Consider the following 23,340-nt stretch of genomic DNA (forward strand, 5'->3'; position numbering starts at 1 on the left):
ATGTCTGAATTTGTAACAAGAAAAATAATTATTAATTAATTAACAGAAAAATCTAAAGAGGATAGTTTAAGTGGAAAAGCATGGAAATTGTTGTAATGTTAACCTCCAGGTCATCGATGTGGTTTGGCACATACGAGCAGAGAGAGAGAGAGAGAGAGAGAGAGAGAGAGAGAGAGAGAGAGAGAGAGAGAGAGAGAGAGAGAGAGAGAGAGAGAGAGACACCGGCTAATATACCTGGCACCAGGCCTTTGGTCTGCATGAGGAGCTCCTGTTCAGTTTGGGTTGAATTGAAAGCTTATGATTGAGACCTATCAGAGTTAAATTAACTTATTTCTCAGTGGTGGTATGAATGGGATCAATGAGGAAATTGAGTCTTTTTGTGCTTGCGTGCCATTTTATACCAAAGCATACAGCACAGCACAGAAGTGATACAGTAGTTTATCAAAAGGTTCTCAAAATTGTGATTCTTTAACCCAAGGCAAAAAAACTAACAAATGATATTATGTAAAAGCATAATTCACACAGTCCCCAGGTAAGGTTGTTTTGGACCTTCTTCGGCAATGAAACCGTAATGAAAATGTTGCTAATAATATAAATAAGTGTTGTGTATAGACACTAGCTAATTAAATGATTGTATACTACTGACTGAAATGTTTCTATTGATAATTCTTTTGCTTAAATGTTTACAGTTATTTTTGTGTTTTTGCATAGCAAAAAAAAAAAAAGATAAAATTCTTTAGAAAAAAAAATACTTTTTTCTAAAGAATTTTTTCTTCTTTTTTTGGTGACGTGTAGCCCACAGTACAGTAGAGAAAAGGCTTTCAATAAAAGTGCAGAATAAATGAAAACTCTTTCAATACTGTTTAAAATACATCTTGATAAAATCCCAATTTGATGAAATGTCACATTTAAATTAGACACTGTCTGCTCGAAGAAATGTGTACACTTGGCTACTAAAGATGCTAAAATATACGTTTTGATTAACTAATTTATTTTTGTCATAACATAATTCCCATTTGTTCATTTGTGTTGTTGTATAGTTTTGACGAGTTTACTTTCTATAATGTGGGGGAAATAATAAAAAATATGTATATTTATATATAACCCAAAAGTAAAGAATATAAAAAATTAAAAACTACTTTACAAAATCCAAACGTTTTTCTCACTCACGCTTTTTGTCCCTCTCAGCTCTTCGTTGTTTGGCTGTATCCAAGTTACTGGATCCAGCCCTCAGTTTGTTGCTATGGTTACTCAGAAACTGACATGAACACCGTCCGGCCAAAGTTAGCAAACTAGAGAGCATATTTAAAGGGAGGAGAGTTGTTAATGTTGCACGGGACTATTAGTCACGTCTGTTAGTGAGTGTTAAAAATCAAAACGATCATTAACAGTTACTAATATTTAAAAAAAATCCGTTATAAAAGTTCGTTATAAACGAAAAACTTCGCGACTCGAGTCTAGTATCGTTTTTAATGCACATATTTAACTAGCCTTGACCTAATTCTAGCAGTGTTAAACTTTTATTTGTTGTAACGTGAAAGGCATCTTGTGTCCGACATGGGGGTAGCACTTTCCAGGGCAGTTCAGTGGGTCAGTGGTAGCGAAGATAAACTGGAGGATACCCCGCTGAATGAAGCTATACTCAGTGAAATCGTGCTGTTCACGGAGGAGTTCAGCGCTAAACACCCAGAGGAAGCCAAGCTTGTCTTCACAGAGCCTTTACAATGGAAAACATGTCTAAATGCTTTTGATTTCGATACAGAGTATGACATCAGGTAATACCATACTGGACTCCCATTTCAATGCAAGCAGTGATAGGAGACCTGCAGTATATATATGACGTTCACTTCAGAAAAATTATAAGGGTTACACGTAATTTAATATTCTTGTATAATTAACTTTATGCTACTTGTAGTTCACAGTTCATATGTATTCATGTGCTAAATGTATTGATTCCTACAGTATGTGTAAAATAATCCATCTTTTTTTGATTCAGGTTGTTTATGTGCTAGTATTTTTGTTCTTCATCTGCTACTGTATCTCTTTTCAGTGGTGAATCAGTTATGTCCAGAGAGTCTAATAAGGATGGGCATCCCCTTCTCCATCTTGACCCACCTGACATCACAGTGTACACATTTTACCATCTCTCCACTCTTTTGCAACTGACTGAAGTTAAAAAGATAAAGGAAGTTCAGGCCTGTTTGGAGGGTGAGTATCCTAATACTTATTTTCCATACTGATAAATACTGTACTCTTTTGTGTGTGTGATTTTTATTTGCGACCATATTTAGCAAAAACCTATTTATTTGAACCTGTTTAACAAAAAGTTACAATTGTGGGTGGCACTTTTGCAGTCAGTACAGTGGCCACACTGGTTCAATACATGCAATTTTTTGAGCATGTCACAAATAGTGTTACGTTTAGTTTCTAAAATGTTTCCTCAAGCCTTTGGTTAACAAATATTAAAACAAAAAATCTTGGAATAAACCCGATGAGTAATGAAGAGTGAGAAGGAAGAGTGAAAGTATGTTTTGTGTGATGTTGTAAATAAATGTGTACACTGTGGCCCCTCAGCTAACAGGAACCCAATAATGAAGATCCTGGGCTCCATCTCTGCCATTGCGAAAGAAGGGGACCTCCTGATGGAAATAAAAGAGGATGAGCCGAGTGAGAGGAATGAGCTTAAAATGAACCTGTTAAACATCCTGAACCAGCTGGACACAAAACTGCTGAACACAGCTGTCACACAGATAACCAGGTACACACTTCCTGTTTACAGGGCACATACCTCTAGATGTACTGTACACTGCCTTTTGCCAAAGCAATCTGTTATGTTCCACGTCTCCATGAGTATTCCTGTAACACAGTTATGCTGTGTGTACACCGCCAGTGACTTTGGCACTGTGTGTCACCCATGTCTTTTAAGAGGCCAATAGGAGAAGTTCCTAATTTTGGTTGTCTTAAGCCCTGATTGGACGATTATTTGTTTCTCATGGGGACGTAAAGGTATTTTCATCATTTACAGGAGGCAGTCAGTTATTTTATTCATTGGTGTTTTTCTCCGTTTACCCGCATAAAGATGGCCGAATTACCTACTGTTTTTTGACAAACACCAAGATCGTGTGGTAATTTAATTGGCATCCGAATCCGTATCTCTGAGTTTATAAAAAGAGATCAATGCAAAAGTCATTCTGCACATCCATTTAACCCACTGAAAAGCACAAAGAAAGACACTTCACTGGTGTAGAATAAACGCAAAGCTTGTGACACGCTTTGCATTTATTCTACACGAGTGAAGTGATTTTCTTTGCTCTGTAAATTTCTTTGTATAAAAGCATCAGCAAAATGCATACATTTAAATGTCTTACGGCGCATTCACATGGGGCGGTAGCGTTAACGCTTAACGGAAGGCTTGTCTGAGGCGTGGCCAACAGCCAATCACAGGGGCCGCAGCACATGCCCCGGTCTTCCATAAACGTAATTGGCTAGCTCTGCCTAGGTTATTTGCATAAGGCAATCTGATTGGCTGACGCTCGCATTGCCGCTTGAAAAGTTGAGAAATGTTCAAATTCTGCCGTGAGCAACGACAGTGACGCGGCGCCGACGGATCCACAATTCAGTTTGCCAACGCTTGACGTCACCCATTAAAAGTGAATGGGAAGCGTCAACGCTTACGCCCCGTGTGAATGCACCGTAAGGGGAGTTTCCAAGACAGGACGTATTCTAATTCCCGACTAAAATGCATGTTTTCACGGACAAATCTTAACAAATATCAGTGCCATTGTTTTGTCTTAATATGCACACAAGTATTGTTTTATTTGTAAGGTTTGTTTGTAAAAACTACTTAAATCCAGTGACTTATTTTGACGAAACACGTGATGCACAATAGGTTCACTTGACGTGTCGAAATGGCGAACATACTGTACTTGTTGTGACCAACTTCGCCTTGTGTGCCCTCGAAAAAAGTCACTGTCTGCCACTGCTTAAATCTCCTAATATAGCCAAGGCCTAGTTCTGGATTAATCTAAACCCTGTCCGGGAAACTGCCCCTGTTTATCTTCTGTCCCCCTTAATTTCTGAAAGATACTAGTTCAGTTTAACAAATGAGTATTTTCACTATAAGGTATTTACAGTAAGTATTCACTTATTTATAAATAGGTTATGGTTCATTTGTATTTATATTCTATGTTGTGTGTTTGACCAGAGAGGGCAGGCTAAGCCCAACAGCTGTTGATATAGAGGTAGATGAGTTGAAGAGGTTCTGTGGAACAGGAGAAAGCAGGGCACTGAAGTCTGTACGCTACACATCAGGTTTGCATTATCATTTTCTTCCTTCTCTCCATCACTTTAGCTTAAGTCACTCAGTCACTTTTAGACTTATTTTCACCCTCAATCTGAGTAATCTATCCCACACACATTTCCTTCTCTTTATTTGTCTCTTTACACACATGCATGCTTTCTGGATGCTGGGATTAAACCGATGGAGTTTTCCAGCATGAGTGAGAGCCTCTTTGAGTTTACGGGTTTGTTCAGACAATGCAGCTGCAAGAGAGCTAAATCAAATTTATCTTATTAATATTTGTGATAAATATAACAAAATGTTTAGAGTGCCTCATTGTTTCAGATCACCTACTTTAATGTAAGTTTGCACTGTGCCCCCCTACTGTACATTCAACATGCATTTCACCAGATTTTATATTTTGACTATGACATTTTTGTGGATGTCCCAGACTTCCATCTCTTACTTGCTCTGCCTCACCCTCCCTCACTCTTCAAGCCACCACAGTTACTGGGCAACGCTGGATATCCTTTAAATGTAAAAAGATCGGCAACATGGAAACCATTACAGATGTCAGATTTCAGTTTACAAAAAGATTTATTAAATCTTCTTCTCTCCCAAAGGAGAACGGGTAGATTTTCTGTGCCATAACAATCAACCATTTTTGGACAGAGGAGTGCGGCCTGCAAATTTTGAATGATAGATGTGGCTTCTTTTGAAAAATGTGTCCCCGTATGGTGGGTAAAATTGGAAGCTTCTATGTAAATAAAGAGGGGAGAGAGGATGCGCAGGGCGGTTTGGAGCATGTGGTAGTGACGGCAGGGGTTTTTGGAGAAGGGTGATTTATTTTGGGGTGATCTGAGCAGCAGCTCCTGAACAGAGATCAGTCATATTCATTGGCAGGGCTGCATGCAAGGAGTGTCCATCTGTCCCAGGGGAACCTGCACTTTATGAACCTTTCAGAAGTAAAGTTTTATTATAAGCTTTTTATTGTTGAGAGGTGTCAACATTGCACTGTCTAGCATTTGACTAAATTGACCATGTGATCTATTTTTAAAGGAATATTCCATTTTCTTAAAAGAAAAATCCAGATAATTTACTCACCACCATGTCATCCAAAATGTTTATGTCTTTCTTTGTTCAGTCGAGAAGAAATTATGTTTTTTGAGGAAAACATTGCAGGATTTTTCTCATTTTAATGGACTTTAATAGTGCCCAACATGTAATACTTAACTCAACACTTAACAGTTTTTTTCAACAGAGTTTCAAAGGACTATAAACGATCCCAAACGAGGCATAAGGGTCTTATCTAGCAAAACGATTGTCATTTTTGACAAAAAAAAATAAAAAATATACACTTTTAAAGCACAACTTCTCGTTTAAATCCGGTCGTGATGCGCCAACGTGACGTCAAGAGGTCACAGAGGACGAACGCGAAACTCCGCCCCAGTGTTTACAAGTGTTGAGAACGAGGACCGTTCCTACGTTGTTGTATGTCAACTGATACTAATTAATGTCTTTGTGTCAGTTTATTGTTTACAATGGTCCGCAAATGTGCGTTTTATATAACACGTGACCTCCCTACGTCACTACGCATTTACGTTAGGTCGCGCTGGACCGGATTTAGACGAGAAGTTGTGCTTTAAAAGTGTAAATTTGTTATTTTTCTTGTCAAAAATGACAATCGTTTTGCTAGATAAGACCCTTATGCCTCGTTTGGGATCATTTATAGTCCTTTGAAACTCCGTTGAAAAAAACTGTTAAGTGTTGAGTTAAGTATTAAATGTTGAGCTCTATTAAAGTCCATTAAAATGAGAAAAATCCTGCAATGTTTTCCTCAAAAAACATAATTTCTTCTCGACTGAACAAAGAAAGACATCAAGATTTTGGATGACATGGTGGTGAGTAAATTATCTGGATTTTTCTTTTAAGAAAATGGAATATTCCTTTAAAGGTTACATTAAATTTGAGGTATTTGTACTTTTTGATTGTAAGTCTGCAACAATAATTCCAGAATAACTGCGACATTTATTAGCATACAATTTACCAATCTGAACAGCTAAGTCTTTTGATTTTGTTAAAAGATTTTTCCCAACAATATTTTTTGTGAGGGGGCCAGTTAAAATATTGTAAGGGCCAGTAAAAATCTAAACTATTGGCCTAGCTAGGCCTGCAGAAAAAACTACTGTTCTCCTTTATTAAATCTGTCTTGTTTCCTTTGGATGATCCTACAGATTATGTGTTCTCAAATGGTTGCCGCTCTTCTCCCTGGAGGCAGATGGATGGAGAAATTTGCTCTCTTATAATTGAGACTTGTGACACAGAGCCCACAATGTTCATTACTTGCACCACTACTGGAGTTTTCCTTGATGAGGTGAGTAAACTCTTAAGAAACTAATAACAGTCATTTAGTGATTCAGTAAATATAAAGAATCAGACTACTATACTGCCGATAATATGTGCCATGAATGTTATTAAACAGAAGCTAGATAACCTTAACAGGGCATTTCCCCCGCAAGCCTAACCTGAGCACATTACAGATGGAAATTAAGGTATCCCATCAGTGTTTTAAATGTAAATCTGTGTTTGAAAGGTTCGGTATACAGACACTTTCCAAAACATGACGTAAGCGAAAGTGAAAAGTTGACAGTTTTGTGGTCGTGTTCCAGATCTGGTTATCCGGGTATGTAAAGTGATTTTAGCGGCCCTGCAGAACTTAATGCATGTACGATTAATCAAAGGCAACGTTTTACACACCACAGCATCATTATTATTCAGAACACTTTACAAAACTTCACAGTACTTTTCCTGCGGGGTCTCTTGTCCTCAACCATGTCCTGTTAAATTCTTTCTGACACTCACCTGTTTGTTGTAAATTTGAGGTCAGCTTGAAACTGCTGTACATGACAGTGATGTTAATTGTAAAGATTAGACTTTTATTCTCGAAACCTTAGAGATTAAGTGTTTGAATTACAATTATGTGCATTTTTGTGAAGGTAAAAGTGTGTTTTTAATACGATTCCTTGGTCATTTGAGACAGCCGTTATATCTCAACATGCATGGGAAAAATACTGATAAACTACATCATGTAGCTGATCTCTCTGTTCACATTCACAGTTGTAATTTTGGTTTTACAGGAAGTCAAGGGGGAAGCAGGTGAAAACGCTTATAGGGAAAAAAGTGATGTCTACAATGATCTCTTCACGCTGCTGAAAAACAAGTCTCTCCATTTTGCTGAAGCTGTAAGAGAACAGGTATTGTTCAAATACACATTTACTTTCATTATAAAAGGTCAAACTCAAAAAACAAATTGAGGGATGAGTGAAAATAGTATTTTGCGATACATGTATAAATTCTAAGTATGACACATTTTAAGATAAAGTATGTGAACCCCTAGGGATAAACTGGTTTTCTACAGTGCCGTAAAATGTGATCTGATGCTCATCTAGGTCTCAACAATAAACAAACACAATGTGTATAACCTGAAAACACACAAATGACTTTACTTTCTTGTGTCTTTTTTGGAAACACCCATTAAACATTCACAGTGCTTGGATTTAAAAGCTTGTTGAACCTCCTTTGGCAGCAATTATTTCAAGCAAGTCCCTTCAGTAGTTCTGAATCAGACCTACACATCGTTCAAAAGTAAATGTTACCAATTCCCCTTTTCAAACTCAGACACATGTAGGATTTCTGGTGTGAACCGCTTTCTTGAGGTCATTCCACAGGTTAAGGTCTGGGCTTTGACTAGGCCACTCCAAATGGCACATTTTGTTTTTCTTAAGCCAGTCTGTAGTGGATTTACGTCAATGCTTAAGGTCATTGTCCTGCTGCATCAACCAACCAGGTGAGCTTCAATTGGCGGACAGCCACCCTGACAATATCCTGTAGGATATTTTGCTAAACTTTAGAATAAATTTTCCACTCGATGATGAAAAGTGGTCCAGGCCCTGAGGCAGCAAAGCATGCCCAAATCATGATGTTCCCTCCACCATACTTCACTGTTGGGAGGATGTTTTGATATTGGTAAGTGGTGCCCTTTTTATGCCATAGTGTTCTTCCAGAACAATTCAACTTTTGTTTCATTAGTCCATAAAATATTTTCCCAGTTGCACTGGGGTTTGCCAAGGTGCTCTTTTGCAGGCTCACAGCAATGTTTTTCAGGAGAGCAGCCGCTTCCTCCATAATGTTCTGCCATAGATGATGTGCCTGTTCAAAGACTTACGTATGGTAGACTCATGAACAGAGATGTGTGCCAGTTCCAATGAAGTCTTCAAGCCTTTTAGCTGTTACTTGTGGGTTCTTCTTTACTGCATTGAGTATTCTGCATTGTGCCTTAGGAGTCATCTTGGTTGTGCGCCCGCTTCTAGGAAGGGTAGCTACAGTATTAAACTGTCTCCATTTATAGACAATTTGTCTAACTGTAGACTGATGGATGTCTAAACATTTTGAGATTGTTTTGTATCCCTTTTCAGCCTTATGGAGTGCAACAACTCTTGAACGGATATCTTGATAGTGGCATGGTTCATTAGAGCTGATGCTTCTTAAAGACAGCAATCTTAAAATTTTTGATTGTCTTTTAATTAATCAAAGTAGGACTTAAAGGAATATTCCATTTTCTTAAAAGAAAAATCCAGATAATTTACTCCCCACCATGTCATCCAAAATGTTGATGTCTTTCTTTGTTCAGTCGAGAAGAAATTATGTTTTTTGAGGAAAACATTGCAGGATTTTTCTCATTTTAATGGACTTTAATAGAGCCCAACAATTAACACTTAAATCAACACGTAACAGTTTTTTTCAACGGAGTTTCAAAGGACTCTAAACGATCCCAAACGAGGCATAAGGGTCTTATCTAGCAAAACGATTGTCATTTTTGACAATAAAAATAACAAATATACACTTTTAAAGCACAACTTCTCGTCCAGATCCGGTCGTGATGCGTCAGCGTGACCCCACGCAATACGTCATGACGTCAAGAGGTCACAGAGGACGAACGCGAAACTCTGCCCCAGTGTTTACAAGTGTGTTGAAAGAGGACCGTTCCTTCGTTGTTGTATGTCAACTGATACTAATTAATGTCTTTGTGTCAGTTTATTGTTTACAATGGTCCGAAAATGTGCGTTTTATATATGTAACACGTGACCTCCCTATGTCACTACGCATTTACGTTAGGTCACGCTGGACCGGACCTAGACGAAAAGTTGTGGTTTAAAAGAGCATATTTTTTATTTTTCTTGTCAAAAATGACAATCGTTTCCCTAGATAAGACCCTTATGCCTCGTTTGGGATCGTTTATAGTCCATTGAAACTCCGTTGAAAAAAACTGTTAAGTGTTGAGTTAAGTATTAAATGTTGGGCTCTATTAAAGTCCATTAAAATGAGAAAAATCCTGCAATGTTTTCCTCAAAAAATATAATTTCTTCTCGACTGAATAAAGAAAGACATCAACATTTTGGATGACATGGTGGTGCGTAAATTATCTGGATTTTTCTTTTAAGAAAATGGAATATTCCTTTAACCACACCTTTAAACTCATTTTATTAATTGGACTCCAGTTTGCCAGCTTCTGACACAAATTAGCTTTTATTAAAATAATTAGTCTATGGGTGGCTAACATTTTCCTCCAGTACTGTGAATTTTTAATGGCTGCTTTCAAAAAAGGCACAAGTAACTAGAATTATATGTGTGTTGTCAACTTAGGCACTATTGTTGTGACCTAGATGAGGATCAAATCACATTTTATGGCAAATCACTGTAGAAAAACAGTTCATTCCTAGGGGTTCACTTACTTTTTCTTGCAACTGTAGTTTAGTTTATGCCAAGCTCATAGGACTTTGGAATATACGGCACGAGTCGTGTTTAGTTATTTAATGATGCTTTTGTGTCCTTTTGAAACTTAAGAGCCACCATCCATTCTCATCGTAAACACAACCACAAAACCTCAAATCCACGTTTTGGTTCAGATGAATCAACAAAGCCATAGGGGGTCGGAAAAACATAAGGTTGAGAAAATATTGACAACATTTGATAATTGCCTGATTTATTCCTTTAAAAGCTCCAGATGGCAGTTTTTAAACACATGACAGAGTTTTCATTGTAGCGTCTGCTCCATACCACAAGGATTTGGATGTCCTCACCATGTTCTGGGCAATACTAACATTCGAATGACATAATTGACAGTTATGCACTAATCATCAAAAATTTAGAAACAGTTTCCACATAACTGTGGCATACTTATATAATCAATCTCTTAATATTAAAAAGGCCATCAGTACTCAGATGTTAGATGGATTTCTGCAGTTGTCCCCGCAAGGCACCTGAGCTGGAGATGTGTGAGTTTTGACAAAGCTTAGAGCGCGACGGTGGTGGTCTGGATTACAGATGATGATGATATCATCGGATAAGTAAGCCACAAACAGACAGACACATGCTGCGAGAATCGAATGTTGGCTGTCTCGAAAATAAAAACAAAGAAGTGGAAGCCAAAAATGTTACTGTCACCAGAAGCAGAGGTGTCTTATTGGTGAATTAAAGCAGATGTTATTTACTGCACGATGCCCTGTACCAGCCAGATGGATTTGTGTTGAATGGCATAAATTGGCATTACTAGACAGGCGCAAAAAAGTAGTCAACAAGTGCCAAAAAAAGTTTTTATTTAGGTATGTCATTTACAGTTCTGCAAACAGACAGGAAAACATGCGTTAATTCTCAACTAACCTTACAAACACAGCGAAGAAACAAACTGCCAGATGCTGGAAAAACAGAAAGCAAGTCTGATGCATGTCTACGTGTACTAACAATAGATAAAAACAGAACAAACCTAATCCATCTTCTGACTTTTCTATCTAATACACACTCAAGTAGTAAAAAATGACCAGAAGGCTCATCCCTGGTTAAAGCTTGTCATTTAAAGATGAGAAATATTGGCTACATAAACCTCAGGAATGAGGCCAATACATTAGACATAGACACACAAACAGCACAGCTGTCTGTCAACTGGCACCGTGCTTCTCGCTTCTCAGCCTGCGGTGTGAGGAATGCAGCCATAGATTAATCACAGATGAGGAGAACAGAGCAAAGGGGAAGAATGGACAACCTAATGTCTACGCCTCTCTCTTTGCTTGTCACAACAAAACAGGGATAGAGACAGATTGGGAGAAAGGGACTCATTGTCACTGTGCGTTTTTTTAAATCACAACAGTGTGAAAGAATGAACAGGCCAGTCTCTTCTGAATAAAGATTAATGAACACTTTGGATCTTTAACAATTGTATTTGTAGTTTTAAACAATTATGTCCTATTGCTCAGGAGTGACACAATAATGTGTTTTTTTTGGAAAAACGGTTTGTTTTAAGGACAGGCAACATTAACATGATAAAATATTTAGCTATTTATACTATGAATAATTAAGATAATAATACGATTTTTTTTTTGGCTGGCCAAACGGTGGATGCATACAAAAGGATTCCTTTAACATCCACTTTCCCTTCTTAAAACCAGGCCCGTAGACCCACGCTAATGTTTTATACCGACCGTTGGCTGTTTTATAACCGACATAATTCTGTCCTTGAGCAATATAAACGGAAACTCCATCACTGGGACAGATTTCTCTTTACGTTCACTGCTAAATGATGGTGATCTTATCTCTCACCAATATAGTTTGCAGATGGAAAATAAAGCCAGAAAGATTACCGCTATACCATATACTAATAGAGTTATTGTTTTTCACTGCTTTGCCAGTGTAAAAACCTCCGTCTGGTGCTCCCGTAAGTTACCTCGAGGACAGAATGTATGAAATGATCTTTTCATCCATTCTTTTTGCTTTAAGAACCGGTTTTCAGACACAGATTAAGTCTGCAGGAGGATTTTACCTGAGCTTTCGCAGTAAATGTGTCCAAGTTAAACTGTGTCGTGTCCAGGACGGGCTTCATCTTCTTTATTTAAGAAACAGTTCCCATGAGTCTGTGCTCAGTAGCTCGACTCCGCTTCAAGCTTTGATGAATGATCAGACTAAAGTGCTATAACTCTTAATGTCTATGAGAAATAATAGAGGAGCTGAAGCTGAGATACTGCTCAACAAAAGCTGCTCTGAAATCAAAGTGCAAGAATTGATCAATAGCAATGTTGTTACTGGATCAACAAAAGATGTTGTGGATCGCATTATTCTGCTAAAAGGAATATCAGTTGATTTAACAAAAAAATTGTTACGAAAATGTTAAAAAAGTGCTATGATCGAAATAGCCTGCACAGTAAAACTGCTTATTTTTAACACACTGAACATTTGTTGCACTTCTGGTGGGGATTTGAATTGTTTTTACTTACAAAGCTTTCGAACATTATTTATACATATTTGTAAAACAAGACAAATGTTCTCCGTGTGGAATAAGCCCCTGTCCAAGTATTTTCCTGAGGCCAGCGTATATTTTTAGTTGTTTCCAATGGAAGCGCCACGTTAAAAAAAGAAGTTTTACCGGTTGATAAAAGTTGAAAAATATTCAAAGTTTGGAAAAAACATTGGGTTCATCAATGTCACTTTTATTCCGCTGTCTAGTCACAGTGGAGGAGGGGAGGGACAAATGCCACACCGACCAACCGGTGCATCGCAAAACAACTGATAAAAAAACATAAGTATCGTAGCAAAAGAAACACTGGCAAGTGGACACAGCGAATAGCGCCTAACATTTGCAGCATTTTAATGCTTTGGCGGACACAGGACCTTATGTATGGCTTTCAAACAAGTCTGGCCATGTGCTTGCAGGTTGTGTTTAATTATTGGTGGCAGCGAGGAGACAGATTTTATTATTCTTTGAAGCAATGATGCCAGGAAGGCCGTTCAGTGCGCAAGCATATGTTTGTCTAAGTTTAAACCAGACTTTCATGTTTGCATGTAAGGATCAACCTCGGATGAGTGATAGACAGAGGTCATGAAGAGAGTCATAAAAGCAGTCTGCATAGCCACAAATCAAATTCCTCTTTGTTCTGTATATTTTCATATAATTCATTTCCTTATTTTGAAATTCATTGTCTTGTTTTTGTATGTCTGTCTTTTTCTATGTCTCTCTCAGGCCATCCAATACATTTTTGAGGGCTGCATTTAGAGATTCTTTGTTTTGTTCAGAATCTAGCTGCCAAATGTTGATTTGAGAGCAGATAATGCTGTTTTAACGCACCGTGGGGACTCTTGTAGCATGAAGATTTCAACAGAGAATAGATTCGTGCTTTGGATTGCGTTGAGTTGCTGTAATAAGTCTCAGACCTGCTCTGGTCCTTCAGCTATCAGTCAACCACTGGACCCTGAATGTTCAGCCCAGAAACCCTCAGTGCACTTTTGTGTCCAACTCAACACCGGCCAAAAACAACATGCTGTATCTCCTCAAGTCAGCTGCATAAGGAACTGATACATTTTCAGTCTTGTATTAGATCAGACACTTTTCATTTAACATGCACAGCCAGGGCTGAGCTACTGAAAATGGTGACACTTATTAGGTGATAGATACAGTATCATACTATGTGCTTTGTGTCAAATTAGGACAGAAAGACTGTTTTGAAGACACTGTTTTTCAACACTGTCAGAAGAAAAGGTACAAAAGCGGTCACTGGGATGGTTCCCTTTAAAGAGCACCAATTATCCGATTCACAATTTTACATTTCTTTTGGTGGGTAAGTGTGTATTAGGACATGTTAACAATATGCAAAAGGCACAAATCCCAAAGTAAACGATGATGTGAGTTATCATTTCCAACTTAAATCTCTTTTGTTGGACTATAACAAAAACACAGATTGTTGGCAACAGTTTACTTCCTCGGCCTGTTGACGTGGACACAGCGGTCATTATCATAATTACGCCCGCTTCTGACTCACAGCCTGTGTGTAGACTGCTTTCATATTTAAAGAATTTACTACTGACTAAACCATGATTAAAACGCAGTGCAGTGCAGAGTAACGCTTGTTGGTCATTTCTATCACAAATACAGACATGGTTTTATGTTTAAGTAATCCTTACCTTACCAATCTGTTACATCCTGCTCAAGTCTTGCTGGCAAAGTTGATTGATCAGCTTGGTCATCTGTGTTTTCTGGATCAGATTCGGCTCACATTGATAAGGTAGTAAAGACGATATTAACTCCTGTCAGAATTGCATTGTGAGCAGGGTTTCCCGCAGAAAATGTATTAGTCAAGGTGGTAGGGTTGGGCGGGTGGGCGGGGCCAAAGGGCGTGGCAATCAAAGGGGCAGGGCGTATGCGTCATGATGAAAATTAAAATATTTTAATAAAATAAATAAATAAAATATTTATTTTTAAAATACTCAAATAAAACTTAATTTTGAAGAAACTATGACAAAAAATGAACACATACTAGATTATTAATGAATTTGAATGTTTTTAACAGATACCGCTTATGGGAATAGCTGCGTTATGAAGTGAAACTAAAGGGTTAATAAACACAAACTAAAGCAGATGTTGTAGATTGTCTGGCGAACGATGATAGATAGCGCAAAAATGGTAAAAACTGATTATTTCCCACTATTAATTACATTATCTTAAAGGAGTGTAACTACTGTAGCATGTAAATAATGCACATAAATAAAGTGAGCAAGAGCGCTCAACAATTATATCGAATCAACAGGCACATGAAACCTAGCCAGCAGGTTGCTCAAATAACAAAATCACCAGCTAACTTACTTTAAAATTAGAAGAACTATAGACTTATACAATAACAGGCTTGAATAACCCCAAAACATAAGTCCACTTACAGTTCTCACGGACACGTGTTTTATCAACTGGCTTTCCTCCAGAAATGACGGAGCAAGGCTTATCTTATTTCGGCTGTGTGGTGCGCGTGCACGCTCGCGGTGTGAAGCACGTCCGCGCTATTCTCAGAGATGTTTTATCAACTGGCTAGTAATCCTCCAGACAGTGACGGTCCGGACCACGTCTTTCTTATTTCGGCCAGGTGGCGCGTGTCCCCGCATGTGGTGTGATGCGCGTACGCACAATTCTCCAAGAGGAACTCGACAGCCTTTTTTTTGACAAGTTAGCTAAGGCGGTAGGGTTTCCAAGCTTAGGCGGGCCGCCTTAACTGAAATATGCTGCGGGAAACCCTGGTGAGCTAATCTTCCAAACATGGTAAGGAGCGTCACATTTCTGGCCTAGGTCAGAGGCATTCAGGCAAGTCACAACATACTAGTTAGCTGGCCAATCAGAGGACACTGGGTTTTTAGGAACGATAAGCTTTGTACAAAATCAATGCGTTTCAGGGAGGCAGGGCATAGAGGAGCAACAATATTGTACAATATGTGGAAAATAATGTGTTTTTCAACCATAAACGCGAACACATTGTATTACACCAAATACACAAAATAACGTTGTTTTTAGCAACGAAATACGGGCTCTGTAAAAAGGCCCTAACATGCACCATTTAGGTACAGACCTTTGAGATACCAGTGTGTACCTTTGATGTTCTAACAGTGTTGGGTAAAGTTACTTTTAAAAGTAATTCATTACAATATTAAGTTACTACCCAAAAAAGTAACTAATTGCGTTACTTTTAATGGAAAGTAATGCTTACGTTACTTTTAAGTTACTTTCGCGTTACCTTTTCTTACTTGGCTGAGGCCTTGCAGGTGTTTTTTATGATCGCAAAAATGTCAAGCTCTGGCCTGCCATCTCTGTTTCTGACTCAAACTGTTCCCGCTCAGGCACACAAAGTGCGTAATTCTACATGAATATGTTCAGTTTAATTCAATATTTTATTTTTAAAATGAATTCATTAAATTGAAAATTAACTCACATTACTTTTTTTAAAAAGTAACTCAAATATTAATGTGTGCATATGTAAAGAAATGCGTTACTTTACTCGTTACTTCAGAAAAGTAATATTATTACGTAATGCGTGTTACTTGTAATGCGTTACCCCCAACACTGTGTACTAATATCATCATACAAAAACATGTTTCTATTTATTCTCATAACTCAAAGGCTGAATTGTTTTTCGGTACTAATATGCACACTTTAGGTACAAAGGTGTAGTTTTTAAAGAGTACCGCCCCAATGACAGCTTTTGTACCGTAGTTTACCTGTTTCTCTGTTTCTTTATCAAAGTGATCAAGAGGCATTTCTTTACTTTAATATTTATTTTATATTTACATGTGTTGATCACACAAAAACACACAGTGTCATTCATTTATGTCAAATACTTCTGAATTTAATCAAATAAAATGCTTATAAAATCAGGTAAGAGTAAAAATATCATGGCGATATTACATTAAATTATACAGCAAGATTTTTTGGCATTTTCCTACATACCTGCTTAATTTCCAAGCCTGGCTGGATGTTACAGTAGTTTGAGGTTTACTTAGCACATTCAGGCTTGTGTTTGGCATGTTTACTGACATATTAGAGTGGTATTGGACAGAATTTGTACAGGTTTATTACTTTAATTATAATTTTGAAGCAGGGTGGAGTGGTATGGGGAAATGGATATACTGTAACTTTGGCTGATCGTACCTCTGGCCTTTAACTGCAAACAAGCCCATGAATGGGACAAAGTGTGCTTAGCCCAGCTGTCTCTTGTGCCATATTTAAAGCTTTTTCCCTTGAGTAATTTTGTCAGTATTCTGCCTCATTTTTCTCTCTCTTTCTGTTTTTCCCTCGCCATACATCTCTTAAAAAGATGAAGCTACTGAAGGGGCCATGGTTAAACAGGCTATATTGTGCATAGCAGGTGCCTGTGACTACAAACATTCATAAGTGTCCTGTTGAGGCTCTCGCAGTAAAGATGTGGTGGACAGAGAATGATGGAGTCCTTCAGAATTTCAAAAAATATTGTTGCGTTGCCACAAAGGCTCTTCTCAGTGTGTGCCAAACTGCCAGCCTGCACTTCTTGAAACTTACAGAAACAATAAACCTCTTATATTGTATAGGCAATTAACAGACTTTTGACAACATGTTTCTATTTATAACTCTAAGGCTGAATTGTTTTTCTGGCAGTGACCTTTAAGAAAAGCTGTGTTATATAAATGCTCAGGGATACAGATTCATAAGTAAGATTTATATGTGAGTTAAAACTCATAAGTGAGTTTTATATGTCTCCTTATTAGAACGAGAAAACTCAGCTAGCACAGAGATGTCTTCCCTATAAAGCAATAAGGAAACAACATAATATTATAGAATGGAAAATATGTCACAGTAAGTTGAGAGTAAGTTCATGCGCTGAAAGTTAAATGAGAGATTCAGAATAAGGGGTTATTTAACAATAGAAGTCTTTGCTTTTTGGTGAAAATTGAGAGAGGCACATTTCCTGACCATCTTCTTTCTATTCATAAGGACTCTGCCATTCATGATGTGCCATCTAAAGAGATTCAACACATGGAAACAGTTGATGGAGAAAAAACAGGCCAAACCCTGAGGTCCCAGGACCGTCGGGAGAAAACTGCGCCCGAGAAGTCGAGACAACAGCTTGTTCAAAACAGGCCAGGCAGTAAGATGAAGAAATTTGAACCGTCTTTAAAATGGAAGAACCTCGGCCTCACATCCCCTTATGAGTAAGTGATAATTCAAAATCCCACTGAATGTCCCCAAAAATACACCCACGTGTCATGTATGTGGCAGGCTGTTAAGAGGATGTTGACACTGGTTTAGTCAGTGTGTGCTGGTGTGCTTGTGGTTTGTTGAAGCACTCACACTTTGAGAGATTAAAAAAGTTATGTGGCTTATATATCAGGAGATCTTCTCCTGCGGGTGTTAATTGGTAAAGTCGTGGTTTGGCATAAAGAACGTATTCATTTGGTGCGTTCTGGTGCTTAAAATGTGTGTTAATTAATGTCTGATTTTTCAGGAAGGTGGAGGAGAAGAGGTCTGTGAGAAGTGGAGAAAGCAAGAAGGTCTTGGCATACTGCACAAATTCTCCGGCGTCGGAGAACAAAAAAAGAGCTAATTTCTCCGAATCGTCTCTGCCAGGCTGCCGGTCCTCTCAAAAAATGTATGTCACCATAATAATCCTACTGAAAAGAAATAGCTGTTTTCATTGTATGTGTGATACAGTATTTCCTCAGAGGTAAAAATCCTAACCATTGCAGTAACTCTCTCGAAGGAACAGGCATAATTAAATAACCAATTGATCTTCCAGCCAAACATACTGTATATATTCAATCGCTGAATTCGAAAATAAAGGCTTTCGGAGCAGATTATTTCATCTGTGGAAGAGTTTTCATTTTTTTATAACCCTTAATAAGACACGGATGAAGCAACCGTTCAGGTTGGTGTGCAGACGACGTGGTTCTCTGGTTCTTCTGGGAGTAGTGGTCTGTAATAACCGTTTCTGTTTGGCCTGATAACCCTCTTCTGTCTTTGACTCCTCTCTGTCTCTTTGGCGATGGAGAGTGGAGACTCCAGCTGTCCCCATAACGCAGCCTGCCAGAGTACACAATCCAGCCGGGTGTAGCCACAGTTTTTTTTGTCTACTAATAGAGCCTTTTACAATCAGCATCACTCATGTGCGCCGTGCTTAAGAGCATCAGATTTGAATCGGGCACGCTTGCAGTACAACACTGTAAGTGTTTATCATGGCATGAAGTACAAAGAGTTAACCGGTGTCCGGCAATTGCGTTATCCCCTGGAAAACATATCCAAGTCCATCTGGCCTTTTTTGTGTGTGTGCAGAGTTTCACGACTCGTTTCACCGAACTTTCATTTCAGTAGCCCGACCCGCTTTAACGGCCATCTGCGTTTGTGCGTGCGTGTGTAGAGATCTCCGATTCATTCTAATGAGCGCTCCAGTCATCATCATTTCATTGTAGAGCTCTGTTCTGTCTATCTCCCTGCTGTTTAATTTGAAGCCACTGCTTAAGATGGCACTTTAAATAGACCCCTGAGTTTGACAGTCTTTCTGTTGAAGGGTTTTGACACAAAGGCCTTTTTAGGGAGCAATAATTCATTCTACAGTGGATTCTACCACTGCTTTCAGCAAAGGGCCTGTTGTGGTTTGGCATGCACCTGCTCTGACTCTCCTCAGATTTACTTTATATTTGGCGTGTTAAGCTCTGTTTATTAATAAAAGTTTTTTTTCTGTAATATTTCTCAGTTCAACCTTGAGAAAAGACTTCTCACAGCGTGCGTCTGAAAATGTGGGCCAGATTGAATGCGAATGTGTCTAATGGGTTCATATGTGTTTGTGTGCACAGTAAGACCCCAGGAGGAGCTGATGATTTCTTTGAGAGTTCATCAGAGGGTGAGGAGGATGAAGAACAGCCAGACAGACGTGCAGAGACCACCACCAACCTGCCTACAGAGTACTGGCAAATCCAGAAACTTGTCAAATATTTAAAGGTAAAAAAAATTTTTATATATGATATGTACACATCTGTGTCAATACCTTAAAAAATGGGTTTACAAAGACTTCTCATGAGTGTACACCAGATGTGACATGTCAAAACTAAATCGCTCCCATTATAATCAATTAAGCTGTCTACACTGAAAGCGTATTTTGCGACGCATCACAGCTCGGTGGACTCCCTGTTTCTATTTTTGACACATCGCAGAGATACTTCAGACAGTTTATTTTCCCTGTCTTTCTAAAATAAAATTACTTTATTTGCAAATATCTTACGCATGTTTCCATTTTATAGCTTAAATAGACAGCTTATAATATTCCGGTATCTTACCATATGTATACAGTTTTGCTGTGCAAATGTGATGATTTTTATATTTTACAACCTATTGGTGAAGTCTCAGGTTTACAGCTGTTTAGAGCTCAAGCCACCAGAGCGATGATGCATTATTGGTCGCCTCATTGGTAGACATAGTATGAACTGAATTCATTCGCCAGCTCATGGGTCCCAAAGTAAACTTGATCACTCTGGGCCAGCACTTGCTGGCTTTAAAAGTTCATGGCTTAAGAACACCTCTGTCCTCATCTGCACCTCAGCTGAACACTTGCTCAGAAAACACGCTGCTTTAAAATATATGCACTTCAGCACAGACATGTAGTTCCCCTGCTACTGACAGGAAACTGTAAAAATACATCTACTGTAGCATTGTATTACTGGATCCTTTCTGTTGCCCTTGAATAGCCGTGTCTTCCCACATCCTCTTGAACTCCTAAAGTAGAACTCTTGAATCAATATTACGTGTTTTTTATTACTTCCTATCCATAAAAAAACATTTCCTGATGTAATATTTGTAATATTTGAATATTGCAGTCATTGTTTTATTACCTCTCTTATATTGTAGCTTGCACAGCTACTTTGCATAGTTGCTTTACTATTTATTTATTAATACTGTACACAGCATATGAGTGTGCATTTGAATGTGTTTATATAATTAACTTTTATGCAGAATGTCTATTTTTTATTATGCTAAATTGCCCATGTAGACCAGATTATACTCAAAACCAGATTATAAACTCTAATACCACTTCTCTCGTGACATAGTCCATTCATTGTCCATAGATACACTCTCAAAAATTATGTTTCATTACTTATTTAAAATTTTTCAACCCTGCTATGGGCCAAAAAAGGGACGAACCCGTCCCATTGGGTTGTAATTTTACCATATTTTTGGTTGTTTCTACCCAAATGCTGGGTTGGGTTCATCCCTTTTTGACCCAATAACCAAGCATTGTTTTAGAGTGTAGGGTTTTCTACTATACACTAGGGCAGTATCTTTTGAAAAGATTTGTATGTACCATTTAGGTACAAATATGTATACATTTGGTACTAGGCATGGCCTGGTATGATAAAACAAAGTGTTGCGGTATTGCCATTGAAACACTAAAATGTGTATTTTCAAATGTCTCCATATACAAACAACAACATTTCAACTGGACACAACATACATTAACATTTACATTACATTTACATTTTGTCATTTAGCAGACGCTTTTGTTCAAAGCGACTTACAAGTGAGGTAAACAATAGAAGCAATTATAGCAACACAAGAACAGTAATACATAAGTGCACTGGAAATAGTCTCATCAAGTCCAACACAATATACATAGCCAAGGGGTTGTTAGTATTTTTTTTTCATAAGATAAGTAGAGATACAGAGAACTGTAAATAGAGAATAAGAGATAAAGAGAAAGGTAACTAAAGAGAGATAGTAAGTCCGTTGTTAGGAAGTGAGGTAATGGCGGAAGAGATGGGTTTTTAGCCGAGTCTTAAAGACAGCTACAGTCTCAGCAGATCGTGTCACGACCGGCAGATCATTCCACAGTTGTGGAACAGCTCCTGAGAAGGTATGCGCTAGTGATTTTTTTCCCTTTTTGAGATGGCACCACAAGCCGTCGCTCGGTGGCAGAGCGCAGGGATCGAGAGGGTACATAAGGCTCTATAAGTAAGTGAAGGTAAGGGGGTGCTGACCCAGTGGTGGTTTTAAAGGCCAGGAGCAGAGCCTTAAATTTGATGCGAGCTGCTATAGGAAGCCAGTGTAACTTGACAAAGAGAGGAGTGACGTGCGCACTCTTTGGCTCATTGAAGACCACTCTTGCCGATGCCTTCTGAATCATCTGTAGGGGTTTGGTTGTGCAGGCTGGAATCCCTGCCAGTAGGGCATTGCAGTAGTCCAGCCTGGACAGGACAAGAGCTTGGACCAGGACCTGTGTGGAATACTCATCTAGGAAAGGTCTAATTTTCCTAATATTGTGTAGAGGATGAATCTACAAGAGCGAGCGGTGCTGGCAACATACAACATTAAGCAACATACAACATGCATGCAAGATAAAAAAGCCTTTAAATTATAACATTCTTTCGAAAAAATATATATATTTTAAAGGGAGTCTCCACTTTTTTGAAAATAAGCTAATTTTCCAGCACCCCTAGAGTTAAACATTTGATTTTTACCATTTTGGAATCCATTCAGCCAATCTCTGGTCTGACTCTGACTCTTCTGTAGTTACATCGTGTACTAAGACCAATGAAAATGCGATTTTCTAGTCCGACATGGCTAGGAACTATACTCTCATTCTGGCATAATAACCAAGGACTTTGCTGCCGTAACATGGCTGCAGGTGGCACAATGATATTACGCAGCAGCCAAAAATAGTCCCATGCTATTGAAAGTAACCAAGGGACTATTTTCAGGCTTTTAAATGTAAAGATCAGATTAATTACACAACTTAATGATTTAATTAGTTTTGTGTAAACAAAGCTGATACCTTGGAAATGGTGTCAAAGAAAATGTTTTAGTGGTTTTAGAACCTTGACTCTTTAAAACCTCTGTATACCTTGAAACCGATAACTGGCCCATGCCTATTGGTACGAGTATGTACCTTTGAGGTACTAATATTCACACTTTGGAACCAATATACTGTATACTCATAGGTATAAAGGTGTACTTTTTGAAAGAGTACTGCCCAAATAACAGCTAGGGACCATTCTGACCATTTTTTCTGGCAGTGTATGCAATCATGATTTTTGTATTTTTTTACATTTTGATATGGCTAAATAGATAGCTTTATTGAGGTAATGCTCCAAATAATAAAAGAGCATATATGTTGTTTTAAACACCAGAGTACACGGTGCATATTTTGATTTCCAGTGTAGTAATAAATCACTTAAAGAAAACAGCCAGACTAAGTTCAGCCACAGGTAGATATTTTAAGCCCAGTGAAACACAGAATAATGGATCTGATTTTCCCTTAGGGAGGTGCTCATCCCTTTTATTTCAGAGAAAAGAAGCTATAGTTTGATAAAAAGAAGTGGTTTGATTTTCAACGAATTTTACGCTTTAAAAAGTGCATTTAAAAAGTTGTTTTTAGTGATTTGTGTGAGGTGTCCGTTACAGCGCTGCGTTTGGCTCTGAGACAGGATGTGTTTGTAACGTACCCTTTCTTGCATTTTATCTGTCTGGAAGCCACAGATCTTATTTATGAGGGTTTGTCCAGTAGCGCAGTTATAATGTCATTACCATCAGAAGCTAAAACATAGCCTGTGCCAAACTAAATATCTGTTTTATTTTTGGAGCGAGGGATCCGTTTTTCCTTCCTTTTCTCCTTCTTCTGGTCTTTTCGAGGGTATAGGCGTACGTTTGTATTACTGGGAGATTACACTTCTATATGGTGATG

The 23,340-nt window shown here is 38.2% G+C and overlaps 1 protein-coding gene across 1 annotated transcript in view; it reads left to right on the forward strand.

Moving 5' to 3' along the window:
- The first annotated feature begins 1,442 nt into the window (after nucleotides 1-1,442).
- The window catches only part of odad2 (outer dynein arm docking complex subunit 2), a 69,712-nt gene continuing 47,814 nt past the window's right edge, over nucleotides 1,443-23,340 (forward strand). The window contains exons 1-9 of the mRNA XM_065242812.1: nucleotides 1,443-1,775; nucleotides 2,051-2,208; nucleotides 2,575-2,758; nucleotides 4,205-4,311; nucleotides 6,514-6,653; nucleotides 7,417-7,533; nucleotides 17,607-17,824; nucleotides 18,118-18,261; nucleotides 19,463-19,607. Coding sequence (XP_065098884.1) covers nucleotides 1,558-1,775; nucleotides 2,051-2,208; nucleotides 2,575-2,758; nucleotides 4,205-4,311; nucleotides 6,514-6,653; nucleotides 7,417-7,533; nucleotides 17,607-17,824; nucleotides 18,118-18,261; nucleotides 19,463-19,607 — 1,431 coding nt within the window. The 5' untranslated portion in view covers nucleotides 1,443-1,557. The remainder of the gene's footprint in view (nucleotides 1,776-2,050; nucleotides 2,209-2,574; nucleotides 2,759-4,204; nucleotides 4,312-6,513; nucleotides 6,654-7,416; nucleotides 7,534-17,606; nucleotides 17,825-18,117; nucleotides 18,262-19,462; nucleotides 19,608-23,340) is intronic.

This window comes from Paramisgurnus dabryanus, chromosome 1 (assembly GCF_030506205.2).
Source record: "Paramisgurnus dabryanus chromosome 1, PD_genome_1.1, whole genome shotgun sequence".
NCBI lineage: Eukaryota > Metazoa > Chordata > Actinopteri > Cypriniformes > Cobitidae > Paramisgurnus > Paramisgurnus dabryanus.